The 24,156-nt window shown below is 52.9% G+C and overlaps 1 protein-coding gene across 1 annotated transcript; it reads left to right on the top strand.

The window, feature by feature from the left end:
- The first annotated feature begins 287 nt into the window (after nt 1-287).
- Nucleotides 288-23,815, top strand: CIDEA (cell death inducing DFFA like effector a). The gene is made up of 5 exons (XM_062199977.1): nt 288-325; nt 10,289-10,433; nt 12,226-12,372; nt 19,262-19,440; nt 23,632-23,815. The coding sequence occupies exons 1-5, from the start codon at nt 288-290 to the stop codon at nt 23,777-23,779; spliced, it is 657 nt and encodes a 218-aa protein (XP_062055961.1). The 3' UTR covers nt 23,780-23,815.
- The last annotated feature ends 341 nt before the right edge of the window (nt 23,816-24,156 follow it).

Below are 24,156 nucleotides of genomic sequence, written 5' to 3'. Positions count from 1 at the left end.
TCAAATAAAGAAAAGAAAGGCAGGTTCTGGGGGACCGTCCCTCCCAGTACGTGCTCAGGAATTGCCTGCCTCTGGCACAGGTCTGATGAGGCCGGCCCGCGTGCGTCTCCTGGCTGTGGGCGCCTGGGCTCCCAAAGCGCAAAGCTCCTCGCCAAGGTCCTGGCCCCGCGGTGGTCAGGCCGGGGCAGGGCGGGCAGGCGGACCGGGGCGGGGCCGTCGGCGGCGCTTTAAGAGGAAGCGCGGACAGGCGGAGACTGCCCGCCTGGCCGGCAAGGAGGTCCCGCACCATGGAGGTCGCCCGCGACTACGCCGGAGCCCTCTTCAGGCAAGTGCCGCGCTCCCGGGCTCCGACCGGGCAGCGCCTGCCTCCCCGCGTATCCGTCCCCAACTCCTGAGTTTTCCTGCGTCCGGCGTCCCCATGTTCCCTGGCCCCTGAGAGCTTCCTGCGCCCCCCTGTTCCCGTGTGCCCCGCGGCCCGGGTCCCACGCACGCACTGTCGCCCCGCTGGCTCCACGCCCGCCAGCCCGCCGGCCAGCGCCAGCCCCGCGCCTCCTCCCCGCCTCCGGCCAGCCGCAGGTGCCAGGTGTGGTGCGCCCGAGGTGCGCGGGCATTCGCGGAGCAGGTGACAGTGCTGAGTGCCGGAGTGGCCACATCTCCTGCCACTGCTGCGGCTGCCGGTGCAAACAAGGACCTCGTCCCAGGAACTCTGGACAACCGCTGCACGGTGCGCAAAGATAGAGCTTTGTGGGCTCCTGGGGGTAGCGATAGGAGCCTACTGAGCCGGGGCCAGCCTTGGGCCCTGACCGCTTTCTGCTGAGCCCACCCAGGTCTGTAAGGTGAGGTTTGGGGGAGGGGAAGGCGTGTGTCTCCCCTCCCCCGGTTTGAACGCAGTGGCGCTGCCCAGGGAGGGGCGCGAGGCCCGCCGATCCGGATCCCGGCGCAGGCTTCCCTCTGCTCTGGTAGCCCGAGGAGGAAAGGGCGGCATACCGTTTTTCATATCCGGACCGATCCAAACCAATTCTCGTCGGTAAAGCCCCAAAGACATTCCGTGGCTGTGACTTTATAGATCTAAGGGGAGGTCGCGTTTCCCCGGAGATTACCGAAGGGTTTCAGAAAGGACCGAGACGCCCTTGGCTCTCGCCCTTGGCACGCCTTGGCGTGCTCTCGGACGCGGGTTCCCCGGGCCTGGGGTCCTGTTGCGCGTCCCAGCAGGGGCGGGAGACTTGGCGAATGGAAGGAAGGGTGGTAAAGCGGGCTCTGTCTCGGGGGCTTCTGAGCGGTACTCAAGGTTAGAAAAACAGCTTCCGCAATGGAAAGGGGGTCTCTCTGCGGGTGACCGTCTTTCTCTTTAAAGGCAATCCAAATCAAATCATGGCGGTGGAGTCTGGGCGAGGGTAAGATGCAGACTTCCTTCATGTATCTTCTTTTCCTTTGAAAGTCAAAGAGACAGGGACTGACAGAGAATTCCCACCTTCCGATCCACTGGTTCTCTCTCACAATGGCCAGGGCTGAGCTACACTCCCAGGAGGCAGGACTGTATCCTTCCAGATCTTTCCAATGGATGTAGTCACACCTGCTCACCAAGTCCCTCCTGCACCTTGAGGAGGGGGTGGGCTGGGGGTGAGGAGGTCAGAGCACACTGACCGGACAGTGGTTTGCCCAGAGCAGGGGAGTGAGGCGAGGCGTGCACAATGGGCACTCACCCACACCCTCCGTGGATCTGGGTGAGTTCTCCACAGGGCCAGGGGTGAGGTGGAAGTGATTTGGCCTGTGCGGTATTGGTGGATCAAAGCACAGCAAAATGTATGGCCTCCCAAGATGCGTTCCTTCTAGCGAGGCCAGTCCTGGACGTGACTGACCTTTTTTTTTTTTAAAGATTTATTTTATTTATTTGAAAGACAGAGTTACAGTGAGAGAGGAGAGACAGACAGAGAGAGAGAGAGAGAGAGAGGTTTTCCATCCGCTGGTTCACTCCCCAGATGGCTGCAACAGCCGAAGCTGTACCAATCCAAAGCCAGGAGCCAGGAGCTTCTTCCGGGTCTCCCATGAGGGTGCAGGGGCCCAAGGACTTGGGCCATCTTCTACTGCTTTCCCAGGCCATAGCAGAGAGCTGGATCAGAAGTGGAGCAGCTGGGACTGGAACCGGCACCCATATGGGATGCCAGCACTTCAGGCCAGGGCTTTAACCCACTGCGCCACAGTGCCAGCCCCATGACTGACCATTTGTTAGCGAGAAATTGCTGCCCTTCTCTCTGGAAAAAAAAAAAAAATCTAGGCTTCCAGAGTTGCTATAATTCTTTGGAATCTGTTTGCAGACTCAGCTGGAAGAAAATCACCTGTAAATCTTGTCCAAACGGAAAGACTTTTTCTTCCAGACCCATCTTGAAAACCCTATCCAGGCTAAAGGGTCAAAAGCAAGGTATAGACACCTTTGTTAATTACAGTCTCCCTGGCTTCTGCCTCCTCTCACTGCCCCTTCTTGTGGACTACTGGGTATCAGATGCTGTCACTCAGTCTTTTGTTGATCAATAACCGCATTTTGCCGAGGAAGTAAATCCATCAGCATACACTTTTGAAAAAAAAAAAATCAGAGTCTTGTAAGACAGCGATTATAAAAATCTCAAACCAGTCGCTGGTCTCTCAGCTAGAATTCCCAGAGCCCTCCGTCCTGAGGGACAGCAGCCCGAGGCTCCCAGCCCAGCGCTGGACCACCAAGACTTTCACATAGGCGTTTGTTGTCGCAGACAGAGACTCTTTGTCCTGGTGTCCCCTCGGTGATAACACTCTCGCCAAACCCCGAGGGTGTTATGAGGTTGTCGGATATTACACTTTGGGCAGAATGGCTGCTTTTTGTCACCATCCATCTTCCCTTTAACAAGGAACTTCGGGTTTGGGACCGCTGCTACTTCCACACAAATTTTCTGTCATACTGGTGACAATGGTAAGGAATTAAGTTTTCTGTGCGCTACTACCCTGGGTTTCTGCTTCATGAGTCTCAATTCTTATTTTAATGACATTTTCTTTTTTTTTTTCTTAAACATTTATTTAATGAATATAAATTTCCAAAGTACAGCTTATGGGTTACAATGGCTTCCCCCTCCCAAAACTTCCCTCCCACCCACAACCCTCCCCTTTCCCACTCCCTCTCCCCTTCCATTCACATCATGATTCATTTTCAATTCTCTTTATATACAGAAGATCAGTTTAGTATATATTAGGTAACGATTTCAACAGTTTGCCCCATATAGCAACACAAAGTGAAAAAAATACTGTTGGAGTACTAGTTATAGCATTAAATAACAGTGTACAGCACATTAAAGACAGAGATCCTACATAATATTTTTTTAAAAAATTAATTAATTTTCTATGCCATTTCCAATTTAACACCAGGTTTTTTTTTTCATTTCCAATTATCTTTATATACAGAAGATCGATTCAGTATATAATTAGTAAAGATCTCATCAGTTTGTACCCACGCAGAAACACAAAGTCTAAAAATACTGTTTCAGTACTAGTTATAGCATCACTGCACATTGGACAACACATTAAGGACAGATCTCACATGGGATGTAAGTACACAGTGACTCCTTTTGCTGACTTAACAATTTGACACTCCTGTTCATGGCGTCAGTAATCTCCCTAGGCTCTAGTCATGAGTTGCCAGGGCTATGGAAGCCTTTAGGGTTCGCCGACTTTGATCTTTTTCCGACAGGGTCATAGTCAAAGTGGAAGTTCTCTCCTCCCTTCAGAGAAAGGTACCTCCTTCTTTGATGGCCCCGTTCTTTCCACTGGGATCTCACTCACAGAGATCTTTCATTTAGGTCTTCTTCTTCTTTTTTTTTTCTTTTCCATGGTATCTTGGCTTTCCATGCCTACAGTACTTTCATGGGCTCTTCAGCCAGATCCGAATGCCTTAAGGGCTGATTCTGAGGTCAGAGTGTTGTTTAGGACGTCTGCCATTCTATGAGTCTGCTGTGTATCCCGCTTCCCATGTTGGATCTTTCTCTCCCTTTTTGATTCTATCAGTTAGTATTAGTATTTTAATGACATTTTCAACGACTTCCTAATCATAGACAACACCCTTCTTACGGCAAGCATTTTGCTAGCTTGGTAAGAACACAGCCATGAGCCAGCCATGGCCCTTGTCAAGGCGAGCCAGTTGTCCCAGACCAGGCTGCGCCCTGTGGCCCACTGGGCAGGCGCTGGTTCCTCCGCCTCCCATGGGAGGATCAGACACCCCCACCCTCTGGCTTGGTGCCTAAGGCTCGGGGATACCTCCCCGGGCCTGGCGAATGCCCTGTCCTCACTTGTCTGGCGTCCACACTGGACTCCTCACTACCTGCCCCCCATAGCATTTCCTCTTGCTCTTGGCTTTTGAGATGGTGCTCGGTGGATTTACACCTTTCTATTCCTTATTCCTCCTGCATGGGTTCCACCTCTCCTACCTCACAAGGAGGCACAGGCTTCCCTTGACCATCACCGCGCCCTGAACGCAACCCGGCCATCTCTTACCCAGCCTTGTGCTGCTGCCTTATCACCAGTGACACCAAAACCTAGCTGGCCCTCCGGATCCACGGGTTCTTCTGTATCCATGGAAACAGCCAACCGTGGAGAGAAAATATTTGGGGAAATGTTGCATCTGCACTGAACACGTACAGTTTTTATTTTTTCCTGATGGTTATCCCCTAAACAATTCAGTATGGCAGCAATCACAGAGCAGTGACATTGTGTTGGGCATTGCAGGTCATCTAGAAACGACTGAAAGTCCACAGGAGGCTGTGCATGTGTTACGTGCAAATACTACACGTTTTATATGAGCAGGTTTGGGTCCCCTCTGGGGAGGCGGGCCCTGATCCTTCATAGACCCCCAGGGACAATTGCTTTTCCATCCCACCAAGACCTCGCTGCCCGGTCTGCCTTTGTCCCGCAGCACCCTGAGAATAAACCTCGGCACGAAGACAGCTTTTTTGTGATCTGTGGGGGTTCAGTTTGTCTGAGTGGAGACAAGTTCATGTCCACCGTGAGCCCGTGGCTTCCCGCTCCACACCACATGCCTCTATAGGTTGGCGGCTGCCTGCTTCCCTGGGGCAGAAGTACTAAGCCCTCACCGTCTGCCCTCCCTCCTGGGAGACGGCCTGCTCCGCAGCTTGCAAGGGTATTCCCTGAAGTCTGACCGCTGCTCCTGTCCCCACGTCCCTGAAATAAACTTTCCTTATCCAGTTTCCTGCTCCACGAGCCAGTTCCCTACCTGCTTCCTGGGACTGGCTGTCCCCACCTTCCCAGGAACTGGGGAGTGCCTGTGCTCCCGTGTGGTGCCTCTGAGACCAGGATCCTAAGGCTTCTTGGTGTTGACGGATGAGGGCACTTCAAAAAGTTCATAGAAAATGAAGTTCAAAGCTACGTTTATTTTGGTGCAAAAAATTTTAAATCCATGCATGGTTTTTTTTCTCCCCAGGATTCATTTTCCTTTTTTTTCCTTTTTTAAAGATTTGTTTATTTATTTGAAAGACAGAGAGTTACACAGAGGCAGAGGCAGAAAGAGAGGTCTTCCATCTGCTGGTTCACTCCCCAGATGGCCGCAATAGCCAGAGATGCGCTGATCCAAAGCCAGGAGCCAGGAGCTTCTTCTGGGTCTCCCATGTGGGTGCACGGGCCCAAGGATTTAAGCCATCTTCCACTGCTATTCCAGGCCACAGCAGAGAGCTGGATCAGAAGTGGACAAACCGGCGCCCATATGGATGCTGGCGCTGCAGGCGGCAACCTTACCTGCTACGCCATGGCACCAAACCCCTCATTTTCCTTTTTGAAGGCCTTTCGTCTGCATGGGTTTTGAATGTTTTTCTGCACTGAAATAAACTTAGAAGGCTGTTTCCATGAATTCTGTGAGATACCTTTGCATTATACCATCGAGCAGGAAACAGTGACTCCCTATAGGCATGGTGCTAATGGCTGGCTGTCTAGCCAGTGGGCTAGAAGTGAGTTGAATTAATACATTGCTTTGTTCACTTAGCTACTAGTGATTCATTTACTGGAGCTACAACACAGACAGTATTTAAACAGGCCTATGTGCAGGAAAGTCCATTTACCATTCTGTTACATTCAAGATAGTCTTTTTTTTTTTTTTTTTTTTTTTTTTGACAGGCAGAGTGGACAGTGAGAGAGAGACAGAGAGAAAGGTCTTCCTTTTTCCATTGGTTCACCCCACAATGGCCACTGCTGATCCGAAACCAGGAGCCAGGTGCTTCTCCTGGTCTCCCATGCGGGTGCAGGGCCCAAGCACTTGGGCCATCCTCCACTGCCTTCCTGGGCCACAGCAGAGAGCTGGCCTGGAAGAGGAGCGACTGGGACAGAATCCGGCGCCCCGACCGCAACTGGAACCCGGTGTGCCAGCGCCGCAGGCGGAGGATTAGCCTATTGAGCCACGGTGCCGGCCTCAAGATAGTCTTAACTTTACAGAATTGGACACGTCAGTCACACATTGCATTCCTTGATGAGAATGGTGGGTTTTAGTGCACGTGTCTTCCGCGCTGTAGGTACACTCCCCTAGTCAGCTCTCCAGCAGTGATGCAGTTCTTGGTTAGGAGCTATCACAAAGCAGCAACAATAGGGTGTATGTCCTTTTCATAATCAATGGTGACTATCTGGAGAGCAGGTGCAAACAGGGAGGACCAGAAATAATTGCCAGCACTTACCTTCTCAGAGGGAGGAGAGGCAACAGGACTCTGAACTAATCCTCCGTGCTAGGTCACTGGGGCATTGGTGCTTACAAAGGTGTGAGCATTCTGGTCGAATGAGGGCGTGGTGAGGTCACCGAAACCTAGGTCAAAGCTATTCCCCTGACCACCAAGGGGCTGGAGCTAACATTCAAGCATGGGACTTTATTCTCCCATGTCGCTGATGTCGTCCTAGCCTGTCTCTCACCCCATAAGCAGATGGTGTGCTGTGGTGGATGAGGCGCTGTGGGAGAGTAGGAAATGCACAGACAGACCGAGGCCTTGTAGAGAAGGTTCTGGAAGGTCTCACAGAGACAGCAGTGACTTCCTGCTTTGGAGGGGGCAGGCTCCTGCTGGTGAGGTTCAGCGTCCCCTGACGCTTGGGCTTGGGCTGGCACCACGGTAGGGAAGCGGGAACCGCCTACTGCCGCTCACTAGCTATGACCTCAGTAACTGCTCAGCTCCCCTGAGCCTGTTTTACTCACCCTGAAGATACTTATCTCGTAAGCTGTTAGGGAAGGCACAGGTGTGCGTAGGGGGAAGTCAGGGCTGGCTCTCTTGCTCGTAGGGACTTCAGCAGCTGGTTTCAGTCTCCTGCTATGATCGGGTGGAGGACAAGCCAGGCTTCTCAGTGTGAAGCCAGCCCTCGCTGTTCGCTCAGCTGGGCCACCGGGACATGAATGCACATGACTTGTCCCTAGTGCTAGCCCAGCAGCCTGGGAACAGCATGGGCACCGCGTTGTGTAACCGAGCAGCCTGGTGCAACGCCTTTGAATCCCGGCAAAGGTTCAGAAGCTGGGCCAGTCCCACTGCTGCCTTGGGCGCCGCCACGGCTCCCAGGCCTTTCTGATGGGTGGCCCAGAGAGGGGGGCCCCCGCTGGCACAGTCCCCTTGCCATGGCCTCTCTGGGGACAAACTGTGCAATGACTCTCTGCCTAAAAGGAGAAAGGACTGGAGGCTGTGGACTCTAAATGCCTCTGTACTTTCAACCCTAGAGCAGCTGTTCCTCACAGTGCCCACTGTGGTCTCTCTCTTTCCTCTATTACCTGGATGGCCTTGAGAAACCACCGTGTGCCTCCGTATTCTCATCTGTGAAATGGGATAGCGCTCTCCTCATACGACTGCGGTGCTAACTAAAGTACTGAAAGGCTGGCGAGTCATTGACCAGAGCAAGTGCTCCCATGAGAGCAGTTCCAAGGCGCCTCAGTGATCTTGGATAGCTATACTTCAGGCCAAATTCTAACGGCTTACGTTCTGATTCTGGAACACCAAGTTTTTGCCTAGGCGTAGAGACAAGAACAACCATTCACTGCTCTAGAGAACCTCCTGACACTGGCAACAGTGCCATTTCCATTGCTATGTGAACGTTGAATTCCTTGCTAGGTCACTGACTTTTCACTGGAGTCCATGAGCAGGGCTGCAGATCCGAGAGGAAGCTATTGCCAACCTGGGTGCCTTGCACTAAGCCAGTCCTTTCTTGCTGCGTGGCTGGGCTCCAAGAGGCTGGGCTGCCTTCCGCCAGCAGCATGGCGCCTCTGTTCTTCGGGGAGTTATTTTCAAATAAACTTGGTGCCTTTCGGTTTAAAAGCGTGCAGCAGTGTGCCAGAGGTCGTTGTGGATGTCTTCCCTTGCTTTCCAAAGCTCTGCGTATTTATGGATGTGCAGCCTTTCTTTGGGTTCTAGGCAGTAGCTGGTGCGGGGGCTGAGCCTCGCTCTGTGCCTGCCTGGCCTGGGGCAGCCTGCTGACGAGAGACCCCCTGGGCTGTGGGTTGAGGAGGCCAGGACTATATTGTGAGGACCCTGAGAGGGACAGGAGGTCATATGTACATACAGCTCTGTGTTTGTTCGATGACTGCTAACGTGGGACGCTTCCCATCAGCGATTCTCATTTCTCCCCATTTTATTATTTTTTTGGTAGCTGTTCGAGAGCAAAATTAATAACCAAGGATTGGTGACTTTTTTCCCAAGAAAAGTATCTTATTTTGGTTTTGCCATCGTTGTTTTTCTGTGTTAGTACACTTTGTATAGGGAATTTTCCATTTCTTATTTATTTGAGAAACAGACAGATACAGTGAGATCCCTCTCCAAATGCCTGTAGTGAGCAGGGCTGGGCCTGGCTGAGAGCCAGGAACTCCATCCGGGTCTCTCTCAAGGGTGGCAGGGACCCAGCTACTCGAGCCGTCTGCTGCTGCCTCCCAGGGTTTGCATCAACAGAAAGCTGAAATTAGGAGTCAGGGACTGAGCCCACGCACTCCATTGTAAGGCCCAGTTGTCCTAAACAGCATCTTAGCTGCTATAGGGAATTGTTTTTGGGGGGGTACAGGCAGAGTTAGACAATGAGAGAGAGAGAGACAGAGAGAAAGGTCCTCCTTTTCCGTTGGTTCACCCCTCAAATGGCCACTACAGCCGGCGCACTGCGGCTGGCGCGCTGCGCTGATCCGAAGCCAGGAGCCAGGTGCCAGGTGCTTCCTTCTGGTCTCCCATGGGGTGCAGGGCCCAAGCACTTGGGCCATCCTCCACTGCCTTCCCGGGCCACAGCAGAGAGCTGGACTGGAAGAGGAGCAACCGGGACAGAATCCAGCACCCCAACCAGGACTAGAACCCGGGAGACCGGCGCCACAGGCGGAGGATTAGCCTAGTGAGCCGTGGCACCAGCTGGGACTTTTTGAATTGCTGAAATTTTTTAACGATAAAGATCTACCTCGATTAGCATCTGTGACTCATTTTTTGCTCAGAAAAAAAGGAAAGTTAAGATTTTTGATGGACTTACCTTTCTAACAGACATAAGTGATTATATTCAGTAATCTGATTAACCTACTTATTGAAGTAAAAAGAATAATCTGGCATGGATGATACGTTAAGAGCCTTAGCGTAGCTCAGTGCCAAGCACACAGTGTTAATTCTCGGAAAGTTGTGACACTTGCTCCAAAGTGCCATGTGCCATGTGCCTAACGTTCTTTTCCTTCTTGGAATTCCAGGCCAGAGTTAGGACAGTAGTTCTGTTGTTCTTGGCTTATCCTAACTTGATCTCAAAAATTCGTTGGTTGCTGTAGTGACCAATATCTGGCTTTTCTATTAATCTCTGGCTTCATGTACATATATGTACGCGTGTGGACATTTGTGTGTGTACTTGACTCCCTAACGCTAACACTACATAAGTGCCAGAAATGATTTTCTTGGATTTTTTTTTTTAGCTCTAAAACCCATTCATGGGGCCAGCATTGTGGCATAGCAGGTAAAGCCACAGCCTGCAGTGCCGGCATCCCATATGGGCAACGGTTTAAAATCCGGCTGCTCCACTTCCAATCCAGCTCTCTGCTATGGCCTGGGAAAGCAGTAGAAGACAGCCCAAGTCCCTGGGCCCCTGCACCCACATGGGAGACCGGGATGGAGTTACTGGCTGCTGGTCAGCCTAGCCCAGCCTGGGGCCATTGCAGCCATATGGGGAATGAGCCAGGGGATAGATCTCTCTCTCTCTCTTTCTGTTAGTCCGCCTGTCAAATAAATAAAATAATTTAAAAAAAAAACAAAAAACAGTGATGTCAAGATGCTTGTTTCTTTTGCCTCATCTTTAGGCCCCTGACATTCATGGGCTCGAAGACAAAGCAAGTGCTCCTCACGCCCCTCATGCAGTCGGCTCGCCCCTTCCGGGTCTCCAACCATGACCGCAGCAGCCGGCGCGGGGTGATGGCCAGCACCCTGAAAGAGCTCATCAGCAAGGTACCCCCAGCCCCCGCGGCGCGCCCACCACTCCCTGAGCCAGCGCAAAGCCAGAGGGGGAGAGATCGGCACCGCCTCTCTGGGCCGCCAGGGTTACCTGGGAGGCATTTTTAAGTGGGTGAAGGGTGGGAGTGAAGAATTCGGGGAACCGCGGCTGCAGCTCCATCCCGCGAGAGACCAAGGGACAGAAAACCTCCCAAGCAGTCCCCCACTGGTGGTGGCGCTTGCTGACTGACAGGGACAACGCAGGGCAGCAGCCACTCGGGACACCTGCCTCTGGTTCCAGAAGCCCGGCTAGCATAGTCCTTGATCTACAGTAGTGCCCTAGACCACCTAGTAAGGAAGAGTCCGAGACGCAGCGACGCCCCCGGAGAGGCAGGGGCCCAAGCACTTGGGGCATATCCCACTGCTCTCCCCAGGCCATCAGCCTGGGGGCTGGATCAGAGTGGAGCAGCTGGGACTCAAACCGGCGCCCATATGGGATGCCAGTGTCGCATGTAGAGGCTTAACTCACTATGCCACAGCGCCCCCCCCCCATAAAAAATCTTAACTTCTGTCTCCCTCTTTCTGTCACTCTGCCTGTCGAATAAATAAATAAATAAATAAATAAATCTTTTAAAAATAATCTTCTCTTTTTGGAGCAAAGACTGTCATAGACATGTGTCAAGGTTTATCTTTACCACTAAAAGTCTCTCCAGGGTGGGCATGTGGCCTAGCAGGACACCGGGTAAGATACCGTTATTGGGGGCTGGCGCTGTGGTATAGTGGGCTAAGCCTTCACCTGCGGCACCAGCGTCCCATATGGGCACCGGTTCTAGTCCTGGCTGCTCCTCTTCCCATCCAGCTCTCTGCTGTTGACCTAGTAGAAGATGCTCCAAGTGCCTGGGCCCCTGCACCCGTGTGGGAGACCCAGAAGAAGCTCCTGGCTTCTAATTTTGGATCAGCCCAGCTCTGGCTATTGTGGCTATTTGGAGAGTAAACTGGTGGATGAAGGATCTTTCTGTCTCCCCCTCTCTGCCTATAACTCTACCTCTCTAAGAAATAAATAAAATCTTTAAAAAAAAAAGATACCGGCCGGCGCCATGGCTCAATAGACTAATCCTCCACCTAGCGGCGCCGGCACACCAGGTTCTAGTCCCAGTAGGGGCGCCAGATTCTGTCCCGGTTGCCCCTCTTCCAGGCCAGCTCTCTGCTATGGCCCGAGAGTGCAGTGGAGGATGGCCCAAGTGCTTGGGTCCTGCACCCCATGGGAGACCAGGAGAAGCACCTGGCTCCTGCCTTCGGATCAGCGCAGTGCGCCGGCCGCAGCGCGCCAGCCGTGGCGGCCATTGGAGGGTGAACCAACGGCAAAGGAAGACCTTTCTCTCTGTCTCTCTCTCTCACTGTCCACTCTGCCTGTCAAAAAAAAAAAAAAAAGATACCATTATCTCAGAGCGTCTGGGTTTAGTACCCAGCTCCAACTTCCAATTCCAATTCCTGATGACCAGGACCCTGGGAGGCAGTGATGATGGCTCAACTGGTTGGGTGCCTGCCACCCAGGTGGGAGATGTGGATTCAGTCTCTGGCTCCTGGTTTCAGCCTGACCCAGTCCCAGCCATTGCAAGGATTTGGGGAGTGAACCAGTGGGTGGAAGCTCTCTCCCTTTGTCTCTCTCTCTCTCGAATACATTTTTTTTTAAATAAATTTTGTCCAAGTCAGCCAGCGCTTGTAAAAATTAGAACTGAAATGTCACTGGGTGGCCCAATGCTCACGTCTCGTTTCACTCCGTTTCTCTGTGGCGGTGCGCGTCTAGACGCTGGAAGCGCTGGTCATCACCACTGGACTGGTCACGCTGGTGCTGGAGGAGGACGGTACCGTGGTGGACACGGAAGAGTTCTTCCAGACCCTGGGGGACAACACGCACTTCATGATCTTGGAAAAGGGACAGAAGTGGACACCGGTAAGAGCAGGCCTGTCACCAGCGGCTGCTGCACAGGCTCCACCCCCCTACCTCCAACCCCCACCCCCGCCATAGAAGCACGCAGCCTCCCCTGCCCGCTTTCTGTGTATACGCTTGGCGCTCGCATCCACTAACCTCAGAGGGCTTGTGTCAGCACTTCCAGGAGACAGTATATCAATGGACTTGGGTTATATGGTTTAAGCAAAGAATTCTGAGGAATAGGCTTTGGCCAGGAAGTAGCCCCGGGTCCTGTTTTAAAGCATCCAGGTGTGACCTGGTGACACATCACTGTCGCAGCCTCAGGCAGCCACACAAGACTGACACAGCTGATGCAGGTGGGAGGGTCATGAACTTGTGTGTGTGTGTGAGAGAGAGAGAATACTGGGACCTTGGAAAGCAGAGAGGTAGAATGAAGGCCTCTATTGCATATGGACATGCTGGCTGGAGTTACCGGCTACTCTGCTACACCACAACACTGGCCCTTATTATTAGTTTTTAAATATGTATTTATTTATTTGAAAGGCAGTGTTGTGGACAGAAAGGGATATATATATATATGTGTGTGTGTGTGTGTATATATATATATATATAGAGAGAGAGAGAGAGAGAGAGAGAGAGGGAGAGAGGGAGAGAGAGAGATTTTCCATCTGCTGGTTCACTCCCTAAATGGCTACAATGGCCAAGCCTGGACCAGACCAAAGCCAGGAGCCAGGAGCCTGCTCTGGGTCTCCCATGTGGATGGCAGGGGCCCAAGCACCCGGGCCATCTTCCACTGCTTTCCCAGGCACAGGAGTAGGGAGCTGGATCAGAAGTGGAGCAGCTGGGACTGAAACCAGCACCCATATGGGATGCCAGCACTGCAGGCAACAGCTTTACCTGCTACGCCGCAACGCTGGCCCCTAACAGATAAAAATTTTCCAAAAGAACTCACATCAATCAACTATGGAAATAACAAACCATCCACATTTTTAAATGGGATAAGATGGGGACCAGCACCTGCAGAATGGACAGGGAGGCATAGGAAGAAACATCAAACTGGTGATCAGGAAAACTGAAGTCAAAGCCTCCGTAAGACAGCATTCCACACCGTTACACTTGGGAGTGTTAGATTTTTAATTGTTTAAAATACAGGGCAGCAAACTTTCTTCTTCTGCCCACAGCTCTGAACCAACGGCCTCCCTTCATCTCACAGACACCCTGGCTGACAATGGCCCCTGCGTGTCAGGAGGTGGCTAAAAGGGCGTCCACAGCCACAGTGTGGGCAACAGCGAAAGTGGAAGCAAGCCACATACTCCACTCCAAAAGTTCATGGAAAATGCAATTAAAAGGTGCTTATTTTGGTGCAAAAAGTTTTGGAGCCCGTGCCTAGGTTTTTCATGTATGCATTTTCCATGACCTTTTGAAGCTCCCTTGTAAACAAACTTAAGTGTTCGTTGGAGGGAGTGCTCTTGAAGCTTGTGTGGTTCCTGTCGGGTGGATTGAGAACTTCACAGGCCCTCAGACTGTTTGTATGGGTTACTTAAGCCTTTGCCCCTTGAGGGATATTTGGTGACCTCTGCAGGTGGTTTCAGGTATTACACCTGGGGTAGGGTGGAGGCGCTACTGACACCTAGTGGACACAGAACAGATCTTACAGTGCATAGGGCAGCCCCTACCACAAAGATGTACCTAACCCTAAAGGCCAATAGTGCCAAGTTTGAAAAGCTGTAACCGTCTAATTTCTAATATTAGACATTAAAATTGAGGCAGACATTTGGAACAGTAGTTAAGACATGCTTTGGGACACCTGCATCCCTCAGGGGAGCGTCTCTGTTTGAGTCATTGCTCTGCTCCCAATTCCTGCTTCCTGCTGATACACAACCTGGGAGGCAGTAGGTGAGGCCTCAGGTGCCCTCACAGGCATGCCCACATGGGAGACCTGGACTGAGTTTTTGGATCCTGGCCTCAGCTTGGGCATGTGGGGAGAGAGCCAGCGGATGGAAGATCTCTCTGTCTTTCTGTGTGTGTGTGTGTGTGTCTCAGCCTTTCACATAAATCAATAATTTTCAAAAGAGATTAAAGCCAGGAAATTAAACACAAATATTATTTCATTAAAATAATAGCTGGATACACATCAATCTCATATTTTACAAAGAATGGCTGTTTTCCAAAGCAACAAAAGTTGAGTGAGGAATGACCTTTTTTACGCCTTCTGCACGTCTCTTCAAAGCCCAGCGTAACAGAAGGCAGCCACATTCTCACCTGCTGTCACACGTCCTCTGGAGAGAGGCACAGAGGAGACCTGTCCTCGCGCAGACACAGAGGTGGAAGGGCAGGAAGGTGGTAAGGGTCTTCTCAGATAACCGAGGACGTTTCTCTTGGATGCTGCACCGGAACTCACGGAGCGCTGGCCTCCGAGGGCCAGGTTGCCGGGTGGAGCCCGGAGGGGTGCCAGTGTCCCGTCTGTTGGTCTGCCTTGGGCTGGGATACATCTCTTTTCCAGAGATGACTGTGTGACACCAGGCACTGATCACTTAGAAAATACAGATTCACTGGGTTATGCAGGCCTCCCAACTGCGGTGGGAAACTGTGAGAACAGGAAGAGCGAATTGCATTTTAGTGATTATTATGAAAATAGCGTTGCCCCTCCGTTCCCCTAAAAGGGTCTCAGGACCCCCTGTGTGTCTCTAGACTACACTTTTTTTTTTAGACAGGCAGAATGGACAGTGAGAGAGAGAGACAGAGAGAAAGGTCTTCCTTTTGCCGTTGGTTCACCCTCCAATGGCCGCCGCGGCCAGTGCGCTGCGGCCAGCACACCGCGCTGATCCGAAGGCAGAAGCCAGGTGCTTCTCCTGGTCTCCCAGTGCAGGGCCCAAGCACTTGAGCCATCCTCCACTGCACTCCCTGGCCACAGCAGAGAGCTGGCCTGGAAGAGGGGCAACCAGGACAGAATCCGTTGCCCAGACCGGGACTAGAACCTGGTGTGCCGGCGCCGCAAGGCGGAGGATTAGCCTAGTGAGACGCGGCGCCTGCTACACTACACTTTTTGCAACCTTTTGTGTTAAAATCATTTTTACATCATCACAAGCATGCAAAATTGGCAACACAGTGTTTGAGATACACATACGCTGAAAATAAAAACATGGGAATGATGCTAGACAGCTTCCTCCTGAGAGAGGCACGTGGGGGTGTGGAGAGGTGGATGATGGTTTGATGTCTGTTTTATGTCTTAACCTTGATTCTGTAAGCTTGTATTACTTCTATAATATATATGAGGCTGTTTCAAAATGGTCATGGGAAAATGGAATTAAAAGTTTAGAAGTAGACATTCAGGGGCCAGCGCCGTGGCACAGTGGGTTAATCCTCTGCCTGAGGTGCTGGCATCCACCATGGGTGCTGGTTCTAGTCCCGGGCGCTCCACTTCCTATCCAGCTCTCTGCCATGGCCTGGGAAGGCAGTGGAGGATGGCCTGAGTCCTTGGGCCCCTGCATCTGCGTGGGAGGCCAGGAAAAGCACCTGGCTCCTGGCTTTGGATCAGTGCAGCTCTGGCTGTTGTGGCCATTTGGGGAGTGAATCAACGGAGGGAAGACCTTTCTCTCTGTCTCTCCCTCTCACTGTCTGTAATTCTACCTCTCAAATAAAATATAAAAAAAAAGAACTAGACATTCAGCCTAGTGGTTAAGACACCCGTGTCCCATATTGGAGTACCCAGAGTCCCAGCTCTGGCTCCCAACTCCAGCTTCCTGCTAATACAGATCCTGGAGGCAGCAGAGATGGCTCAAGTGATTGGGGCCCCTAATCACTTGGGAGATCTGGGATCGTGTTCCCATCTTCCAGTTCTGGCCCAGCCCAGCCCTAGCTATGGCAGGCATTTGGGATTTGGGGAGTGAGCCAAAGGATGGAGGCATCGCTCGCTCTCTCATTGTGTGTGTGTGTGCGACTCTCTCTGTCTCTCAAATTAAAAGATGTGTTTATTTATTTGAAAGAGTTACAAAGAGAGAGAGAGAGAGAAAGAGAGAGAGAGAGAGAGAGAGAGAGAGAGAGAGAGAGAGAGAAAGAGATCTTCTATCCACTGGTTCACTCCCCAGATGGCCACAATAGCCAGTGCTGGGACAGACCAAAGCGAGGAGCGTCTTCCAGGTTTCCCATGTGGGTGCAGAGGCCCAGGCACTTGGGCCATCTTCCACTGTTTTGCCAGGTCATAGCAGAGAGCTGGATCAGAAGTGGAGCAGCTGGGGAGGCTGTCCTGTAGTAGGTGAGGCTGCTGCCTGCAGTGCCAGCATCCCATATGGGCGCCGGTTTGAGTCCCGGATGCTCCATTTCCAATCCAGCTCTCTGCTATGGCCTGGGAAGGCAATGGAAGATGGCCCAAGTCCTTGGGCCTCTGCATCTGCGTGGGAGACCTGAAGTAGGCTCCTGGCTCCTGGTTTCGGATCAGCGCAGTTCTGGCTGTTGTGACCATCTGGGGAGTGAACCATCAGATGGCAGACCTCTCTCTGTATGTCTTTCCTTCTTTCTCTGTGTGACTCTGACTTTCAAATAAATAAGTAAAAGAAAAAAAAAGTAAAGAAGTGGATCAGCTGGGTTACAAACCAGTGCCCATATGGGACGCCGGTATAGCAGGTGGCAGCTTTACCTGCTACACCACAACACTAGCCCCTCCCCCAAAAAAGTTTTTAAGTAGGTTTGCTTTTGTGCAAACATTTTGAAATCCATGCATACTTTTTTTTAAATTGAAATTTGTGAAGTTTTTTAAATAACATATACTTCCCATGAACTTTTTGAAGATCCCTTGTCTATATCAAATATTTCATAATTTCTCTTGGAAAAATGGTTGACCGATTACACAAAGCATAAAATGTGGACTAAGTTCTTTTCTATGAAGCAGGTGGGGTCGTGGCTGCAGGTGAGAAGCTCGCGGGGTGAATTAGGTTGTCTTCTGAAAGACAACCTTGGGCCACACTGATTTTTGCATGAGCTACAGGTGGCCGCTAGGATGACAGCCCCAAAAATGTTCACATCCTCATCCCCAAACCTGGATTCCATGGCCTCAGCTGGCCACAGGGTCTTGGCAGGCAGAGTGAACGGTGAGCAGGTGTGGACATGGTCCTGTGTTATCGGGTGAGACTCCCGGGCACCACAAGGGCCCTGTGGGGAGGAAGCAGAGGAGCGGGGTGTGGGGATCCTACGTGGGTGCTCTCCAGAGCAGGTGGGCCCTGGGGAAAAGTCAGCCGGGAGCCCGATGAGGCGCCATTGGTAGGAGTGAGGCCGTGACGCAGCAAAGTCAAGGGCACGCTGGGGGCCCAGTCGGGCGTCTGCCTCCCGTGTCTGGGCAGACCTTTTTCAGCCTCCATCCACCCACGGGCTGGTAGCGGCCCCTGTCTGGGAAGCCAAGGGTGACTTGCTAGGGAGCCGCCACCAGATGGCGCCCCTCTTCAGTCGCAGCGTCCGGAACGCTCGCCGGCGCAAGGTGGGCAGAGGCCCGGTGGGGGTCACTGCCTTCTCCGTGGCCGCGAGTGGACGGCGGCCGTGCCCAGGCACAGCGTTAGGCCACACACGCGTCGCGTTTGAGAGGAAGATGTCCCGGGACAATCAGAGCGAAGCTTTCAGAAGCCGAAAGGAAAGCGAGGCAATGAGAGAAAAGAGCTGTGGCAGGAGCAGGTGTGCGCTGAAGTGTTCGCAGGCCTGCCGGGTGATGGAGCGTTAGCCCCCCCTAACGAGGCCGCCGCCCGCTTGTGCATCCGACACGGGCGACCCCCAGGATCCGCGGGCCTTTCCTTCTGTGGGGCAGGAACAGGGAAGGAGGCATGGCTGGGAAAAAGAATGGCTTGGGCACTCTTAGGGCACGTGTGCTCCAACTTCTGCTATGCGTGATTGCGGTTATGGATGAACGTAAGCTTCATGGCCCCAGCTACTCCTGGCCCCGAAGGGTCATGAGACGCAGGGACCCTATTGGTTGTCTGAATTTGAATCTTAGTAGACATATTTATTTATTTATTTATTTGAGAGGTGGGGGTGTCTTCCATCCACGGGTTCACTACCCAGAGGGCTGCAATGGCCAGAGTGGAGCAATCTGAAGCCAGGAGCTTCTTCTGGGTCTCCCACGGAGGTGCAGGGGCCCAAGGACCTGAGCCATCTTTTACTGCTCTCCCAGGCACATTAGCAGAGAGCTGGATCAGAGGTGGAGCAGCCGGGACTAGAACCGGTGTCCATATGGGATGCTAACACTGCAGGTGGCAGCTTTACCCACTACGCCACAGCGCCGGCCCCAGAACTTGAATCTTGAATACACACACCACGTACACCTGGGAACAGCTTTGTCCTCTTATTTATTTCACGTTCTTTGTGAGGAAGATGCTGCTACCAGGGTGGTGGCAGAACTGGGGAGGCAGGGCACCCCTGACTTCCTCCTCACCTGATGCGGTGGATCCTGTAAACAAGCGGCTCGCCTCTTGGGCATCCGTGGGGAATCTGCACCCCCCCTCCCCGGAAGGTGCCTCTTGCAGCCCTTACCTTAGCCTCTTATTCTGGCACTTCGCACCCAGCAGCCACGTGTAAACCAAAGCCAAGCTGCCTGCTTCGGTACGGCCGTGGCTGTCACCTGTGGCGGCCTCGAGTACCGGTGTGCGACTCCCGCCATCCAGCAGGATGGCCACCTGTCACCAGCCCAGGCCCCTCCTGCGTCACAGGCAGGAGGCCCACAAGGGCCGGTGACCATTGCGTTTGGACGAGGGCGCAGCAGAAGCACACTGCACTGCTAGACGAACGTTGCTCCAACCGTGAGCAGCTTGGACTTTGTGCTTATGCTTAGGAGAGGCCGAAAGTAGCAGAGCGTGGCATTAGGAAGCTCTGGTCACAGCTAGGAGGTAGGCAGGTCCCTAAAGTGTGTTCCTGTTGTCGCCTGTTGCAGGGCAAGTACCTTCCGGCTTGTCAGCAGCCCAAGAGATCAGGAATCGCCAGAGTCACCTTCGACCTGTACAAGCTCAGCCCCAAGGACTTTATGGGCTGCCTGAACGTGAAGGCCACCATGTACGAGATGTACTCCGTGTCCTACGACATCCGCTGCACAGGGCTCAAGGCCATGCTGAGGTACCAAGCCCCGGGGGATGGGAAACCGCACGTGGGCGCGGGGCAGACACGGATGGCTCCTCCCCTTCATTCTAAGCAGTGGCGTTAAAACCAAAGTCCCGGGCACTCTGGCCTGCCTCGTAGTGAGCTGGCTCCCAAAATTCCACGCATCTTATTACTGTGACTGCAGTGGGGCCCAGGCATGCTCCTGCGACCCCTGGGGCCAGCGGCTGCTCGACCTCACAGGGAGAGACAACTTGTAGCAGGCACACTCCCCATCCCACCTCGGTCTGTTTGAACAAATTCTGTACAAGAGGAACCCTCCTGGGATGTTCCTGCTGTACCCAGGCTGGGACCACAGCCACCGAGCCCTGGACTGAGAGGGACACTGGCTGGGTGACCTTTCACAGGCTGCTCAACTTCTCTGAGCTTCTGCTCCATCATTTTATTTTTTTAAAGCTTTTATTTAATGAATGCAAATGTCATAGGTATAACTTTAGGGATATAGTGGTTCTTCCCCCATATCCACCCTCCCACCCCAACTCCTGTCCCACCTCCTACTCCCTCTCCCATCCCATTCTTCATTAAGATTCATTTTTAATTTAACTTTATATACAGATGACCAAATCCATACTAAGTAAAGATTTCAACAGTTTGCACCCACATGCGCACACACACAATGTATAAATACTGCTTGAGAACAAGTTTTGTGGTTAGTTCTCATAGTACAACTCATTAAGGACAGAGGTCCTACATGGGGAGTAAGTGCATAGCAACTTGTTAATTTAACAATTAACACTCTTATTTATGACATCAGTGATCACCCAAGGCTCTTGCCATGAACTGCCAAGGCTATGGAAGCTTTTTGTGACCACAAGCTCTCAGTATTTAGGCAAGGCCATAAGCAAAGTGGAAGTTCTCCCTTCAAAGAAAGGTACATCCTTCTTTGATGACCACTTCTTTCCACTGGGGTCTCACCCACAGAGATCCTTCATATAGGATATTTTTTGCCACAGTGTCTTGGCTTTCCATGCCTGCATTGCTCTCATGGGCTTTCCAGAGACACACAGATGCCTTAAGGACTGATTCTGAGGTCAGAGTGTTACTTAAAGTGGTTGTCATTCTGTGAATCTGCTGCTCCATCACCTTTAAAATGAAAAGGCTGTTTCCCAGTCTGTTACAATTGGCTCAGCTCTCAGTACACCTGCTTGTACTCTTCTGGTAAATTCACAGGGGCCTTTAATGAGCCAGTTTTCTGTGGAGGGAGGGAGAGAGGGTGATGGGGCGGGAGGTCCTAGGGACAGTCATGCGTTGCCCTTTCCCTGCTCCCCAGGGCTGGGCCTGCCTGCTGGGGCTGCTTATTCCTTCTCTCTGCTGTCCCCATAAGCACAGCTCTGATGTGTCCCCGCAGCCTCAGAAGGGGACGTTCTTGGGGGCAGGCCTGCCTTTCTCCCCAGGTTCCGAGCCCTCTAGCTGAGTCATGACCTGGGCCACTGTCGTAATGTTAAAATCTGTCCTCCCAGGAAAGCTGCTTTGTTTGCGCTGAGTTGAGAGACAACAGGTCTGTTGTTCTGTGTGTAAAGTAAGGCAGGAGGCTCAGCTTAGAACAACACAGCAGTCACAGCTTAATTGCAATTTAGAAAGAATCCTGGGGGCAGGCATGGTGGCACAGCGGGTTAAGCTGATGCTTGTGATGCCAGCATCCTGTACTGGAGCGCCAGCATGTTCAAGTCCTGGTCCCTGCTAATGTGCCCATGTACCTGGGCCCCTGTCACCTATGTGGGAGACCCAGAGAGAGTTCCTGACTTCACCTGGGGAGTGAACCAGCAGATGGAAGATCTCTCTCCCTCCCTCTCTCTCTATCACTCTCTCTCTGTCACTCTGCCTTTCAAAAAAATAAATCTTTTAAAAATGCTAAAAAAGGAAAGCAAAATGGAGAAAACTTTTCTTGAAAGACAAGTTCAGGCCGGCGCCGTGGCTCAACAGGCTAATCCTCCGCCTTGCAGCGCCGGCACACCGGGTTCTAGTCCCAGTCGGGGTGCCAGATTCTGTCCCGGTTGCCCCTCTTCCAGGCCAGCTCTCTGCTGTGGCCAGGGAGTGCAGTGGAGGATGGCCCAAGTGCTTGGGCCCTGCACCCCATGGGAGACCAGGATTAGTACCTGGCTCCTGCCATCGGACCAGCGCGGTGCGCCGGCCACAGCGCGCCAACCGCGGCGGCCATTGGAGGGTGAACCAACGGCAAAGGAAGACCTTTCTCTCTGTCTCTCTCTCTCACTGTCCACTCTGCCTGTCAAAAAAAAAAAAAAAAGAAAGACAAGTTCAGTCTTTTTTTTTTTTTTTTTTTTTGACAGGCAGAGTGGACAGTGAGAGAGAGACAGAGAGAAAGGTCTTCCTTTTTCCGTTGGTTCACCCTCCAATGGCCGCCGCGGCCAGCGTGCTGCGGCCGGCACATCTCGCTGATCCGAAGGCAGGAGCCAGGTGCTTCCTCCTGGTCTCCCATGCAGGTGCAGGGCCCAAGCACTTGGGCCATCCTCCACTGCCTTCCTGGGCCACAGCAGAGAGCTGGCCTGGAAGAGGGGCAACCGGGACAGAATCCGGAGCCCCGACCGGGACTAGAACCCGGTGTGCCGGCGCCGCAAGGCAGAGGATTAGCCTAGTGAGCCGCGGCTCCGGCCAAGTTCAGTCTTCTTGTTCCTAATTCTTTCCTCCTGCCCACTCTGGGGACACCACAAGCAGCCTCCAGGCCAGAGGCCTCGCCTCCCAGGGCCTGCTCTGGCCTCCCAAAGGCAATGGCCTCTGCAGACCACAGAGCTGACCCCCTGATTTGGGGGTCACATCCCAGGAGGCAGCCTCAGCCACGGCTTCATGTCCCGCTACACATTTTGAATGTGATGCGTTTTAACAAAACTTCAGTGAAATCCTTCAGTTTCAGATCAGGTAGAAAATAAGAACGTGAGTGAACGTGAGTGAGAGTTGCAGTTTGTTTGTTTCAGTCTGAAATAACACTGACATCAGACTCAGCCATAAGACTTAGAGGGCAGGGCGGGGTGAGGCTTCCCCTCCCTGTAACTTGGGGAGCAAGATGGGATATCCCTAACCCTGTGTCAACTGGGTCTTTTAAAATACATATTTATTTATTTGAAAGTTCAGAGTTACACCGAGAGGAGAGGCAAAGAGAGAGAGAGAAAGAGAGGTCTTCCATCTGCTGGTTCACTCCCCAGTTGGCCACAAAGGCCAGAGCTGCACCAGTCTGAAGCCAAGAGCCAGAAGCTTTTTCCGGGTCTCCCACATGGGTGCAGGGGCCCAAGGACTTGGGCCATCTTCTACTGCTTTTCCAGACCATAGCGGAGAGCTGGATCAGAAGTGGAACAGCCAAGACTCGAACTGTCGCCCATATGGGATGCCAGCCCTGCAGGCGGCGGCTTTACCCGCTACGCCACAGAACCAGCCCCTCAACTGGGTCTTGCTGTGACTTTCCCCCAGCCTGGCCTGATAGATTTCCTTTTCTTTTTTTTTTTTATTTATCTGAAAGATGAATATCAGAGAGAGAGAGAGAGAGGTCTTCCATTCACTGGTTCACTCCCAAATGCCAGCAACAGCCAAGGCTGGGTCAGACTGAAGCCAGGAGCCAAGAACTCCATCTGGGACTTCCACATGGGTGGTAGGGGCACCACCTGCTGCCTCCCAGGGTGTGCGTTAGCAGGAAGTGAGATGGAATAGAGCCTCAAACTCAGGCACTCGGATACAGGATGCAGGTGTCTTAACCGCTGAGCCAAACGCCCTCCCCAGTGCTGATTGATTTCCATGCATAGCACCTTACGTCCACCAAGGCTGCTGCTGGAAAGGCGGGTAGCTGAGGGGCAGCACAAGGCACACGCTCTTGTCTGCCCCAGCGGAGCACCCTGGTTCCTGCAAGAGCAGCCACGTTTGGAAGTGGCTGGCGGGAGCCATGCTGCCCCGAGGTGGCTCACCTGGGATGCATGGAGTCCAGCCTGCACCCAGACAGGTCACACCAGCATCTGCCTCTTACCCAGCCTCTGGGGACTTGTGTGTCCCCAGAGCAGCGCCTCTCAGATTGCCACGCTCTCCCCGTGTGCACGTTGCCACCTCAGAGCCTGCGTTAGGCCAGCTGGGGTGCAGCAGGCCCACACTGTGTGCTTCCCACCAGCCTGGAGCCCCAAGCCTGACGCGTCCCTGTCTTGCCTGTTGCAGGAGCCTGCTGCGGTTCCTGTCCTACACCGCCCAGGTGACCGGCCAGCTCCTCATCTACATGGGCTCCTACATGCTCAACATGCTGGGTGACACGGAAGAGCAGCCTCCTCTCAAGTCGCACTCCAGGGGCCGGTTCACGTGTGGATAGGGACGCGCGCCTCTTGGTCCAGATGCTCCCTTTTCAAATGGGTCTTGAAGATGCTTTTGTGTTGTTTACCTCCGCTACTGGTCACTGCTGCCAGGGGTGGGGGTGGGGTGCTGGGGCTGGGTGAAGGAAGGGGGCATGGTGGTCTGAGATGCAGCCTGTGAGGCAGGTCGCCCTGGATGGGGAAGGGACGTGGATGGGGGGGTCTCTGGGGGCCATGGCGAGGGACCAAATGGCAGGTACATCCTGGAGGAGCTGTTTGGTTCCTCACCTGCTACAATAAACCCGTGCCCTGAGTCACTGGACTGTGTGTAATACTCCCAGCATCTCTGCCACCTCCTACAATGGCAAACAGGGGCAGGCGCTGTGTCGCCTGGGCC

Source organism: Lepus europaeus, chromosome 9 (genome assembly GCF_033115175.1).
Source record: "Lepus europaeus isolate LE1 chromosome 9, mLepTim1.pri, whole genome shotgun sequence".
NCBI classification, from domain to species: domain Eukaryota; kingdom Metazoa; phylum Chordata; class Mammalia; order Lagomorpha; family Leporidae; genus Lepus; species Lepus europaeus.
The sequence above is the reverse complement of the archived record's forward strand: the minus strand, read 5'-3'. Positions and strand labels throughout refer to the sequence as shown.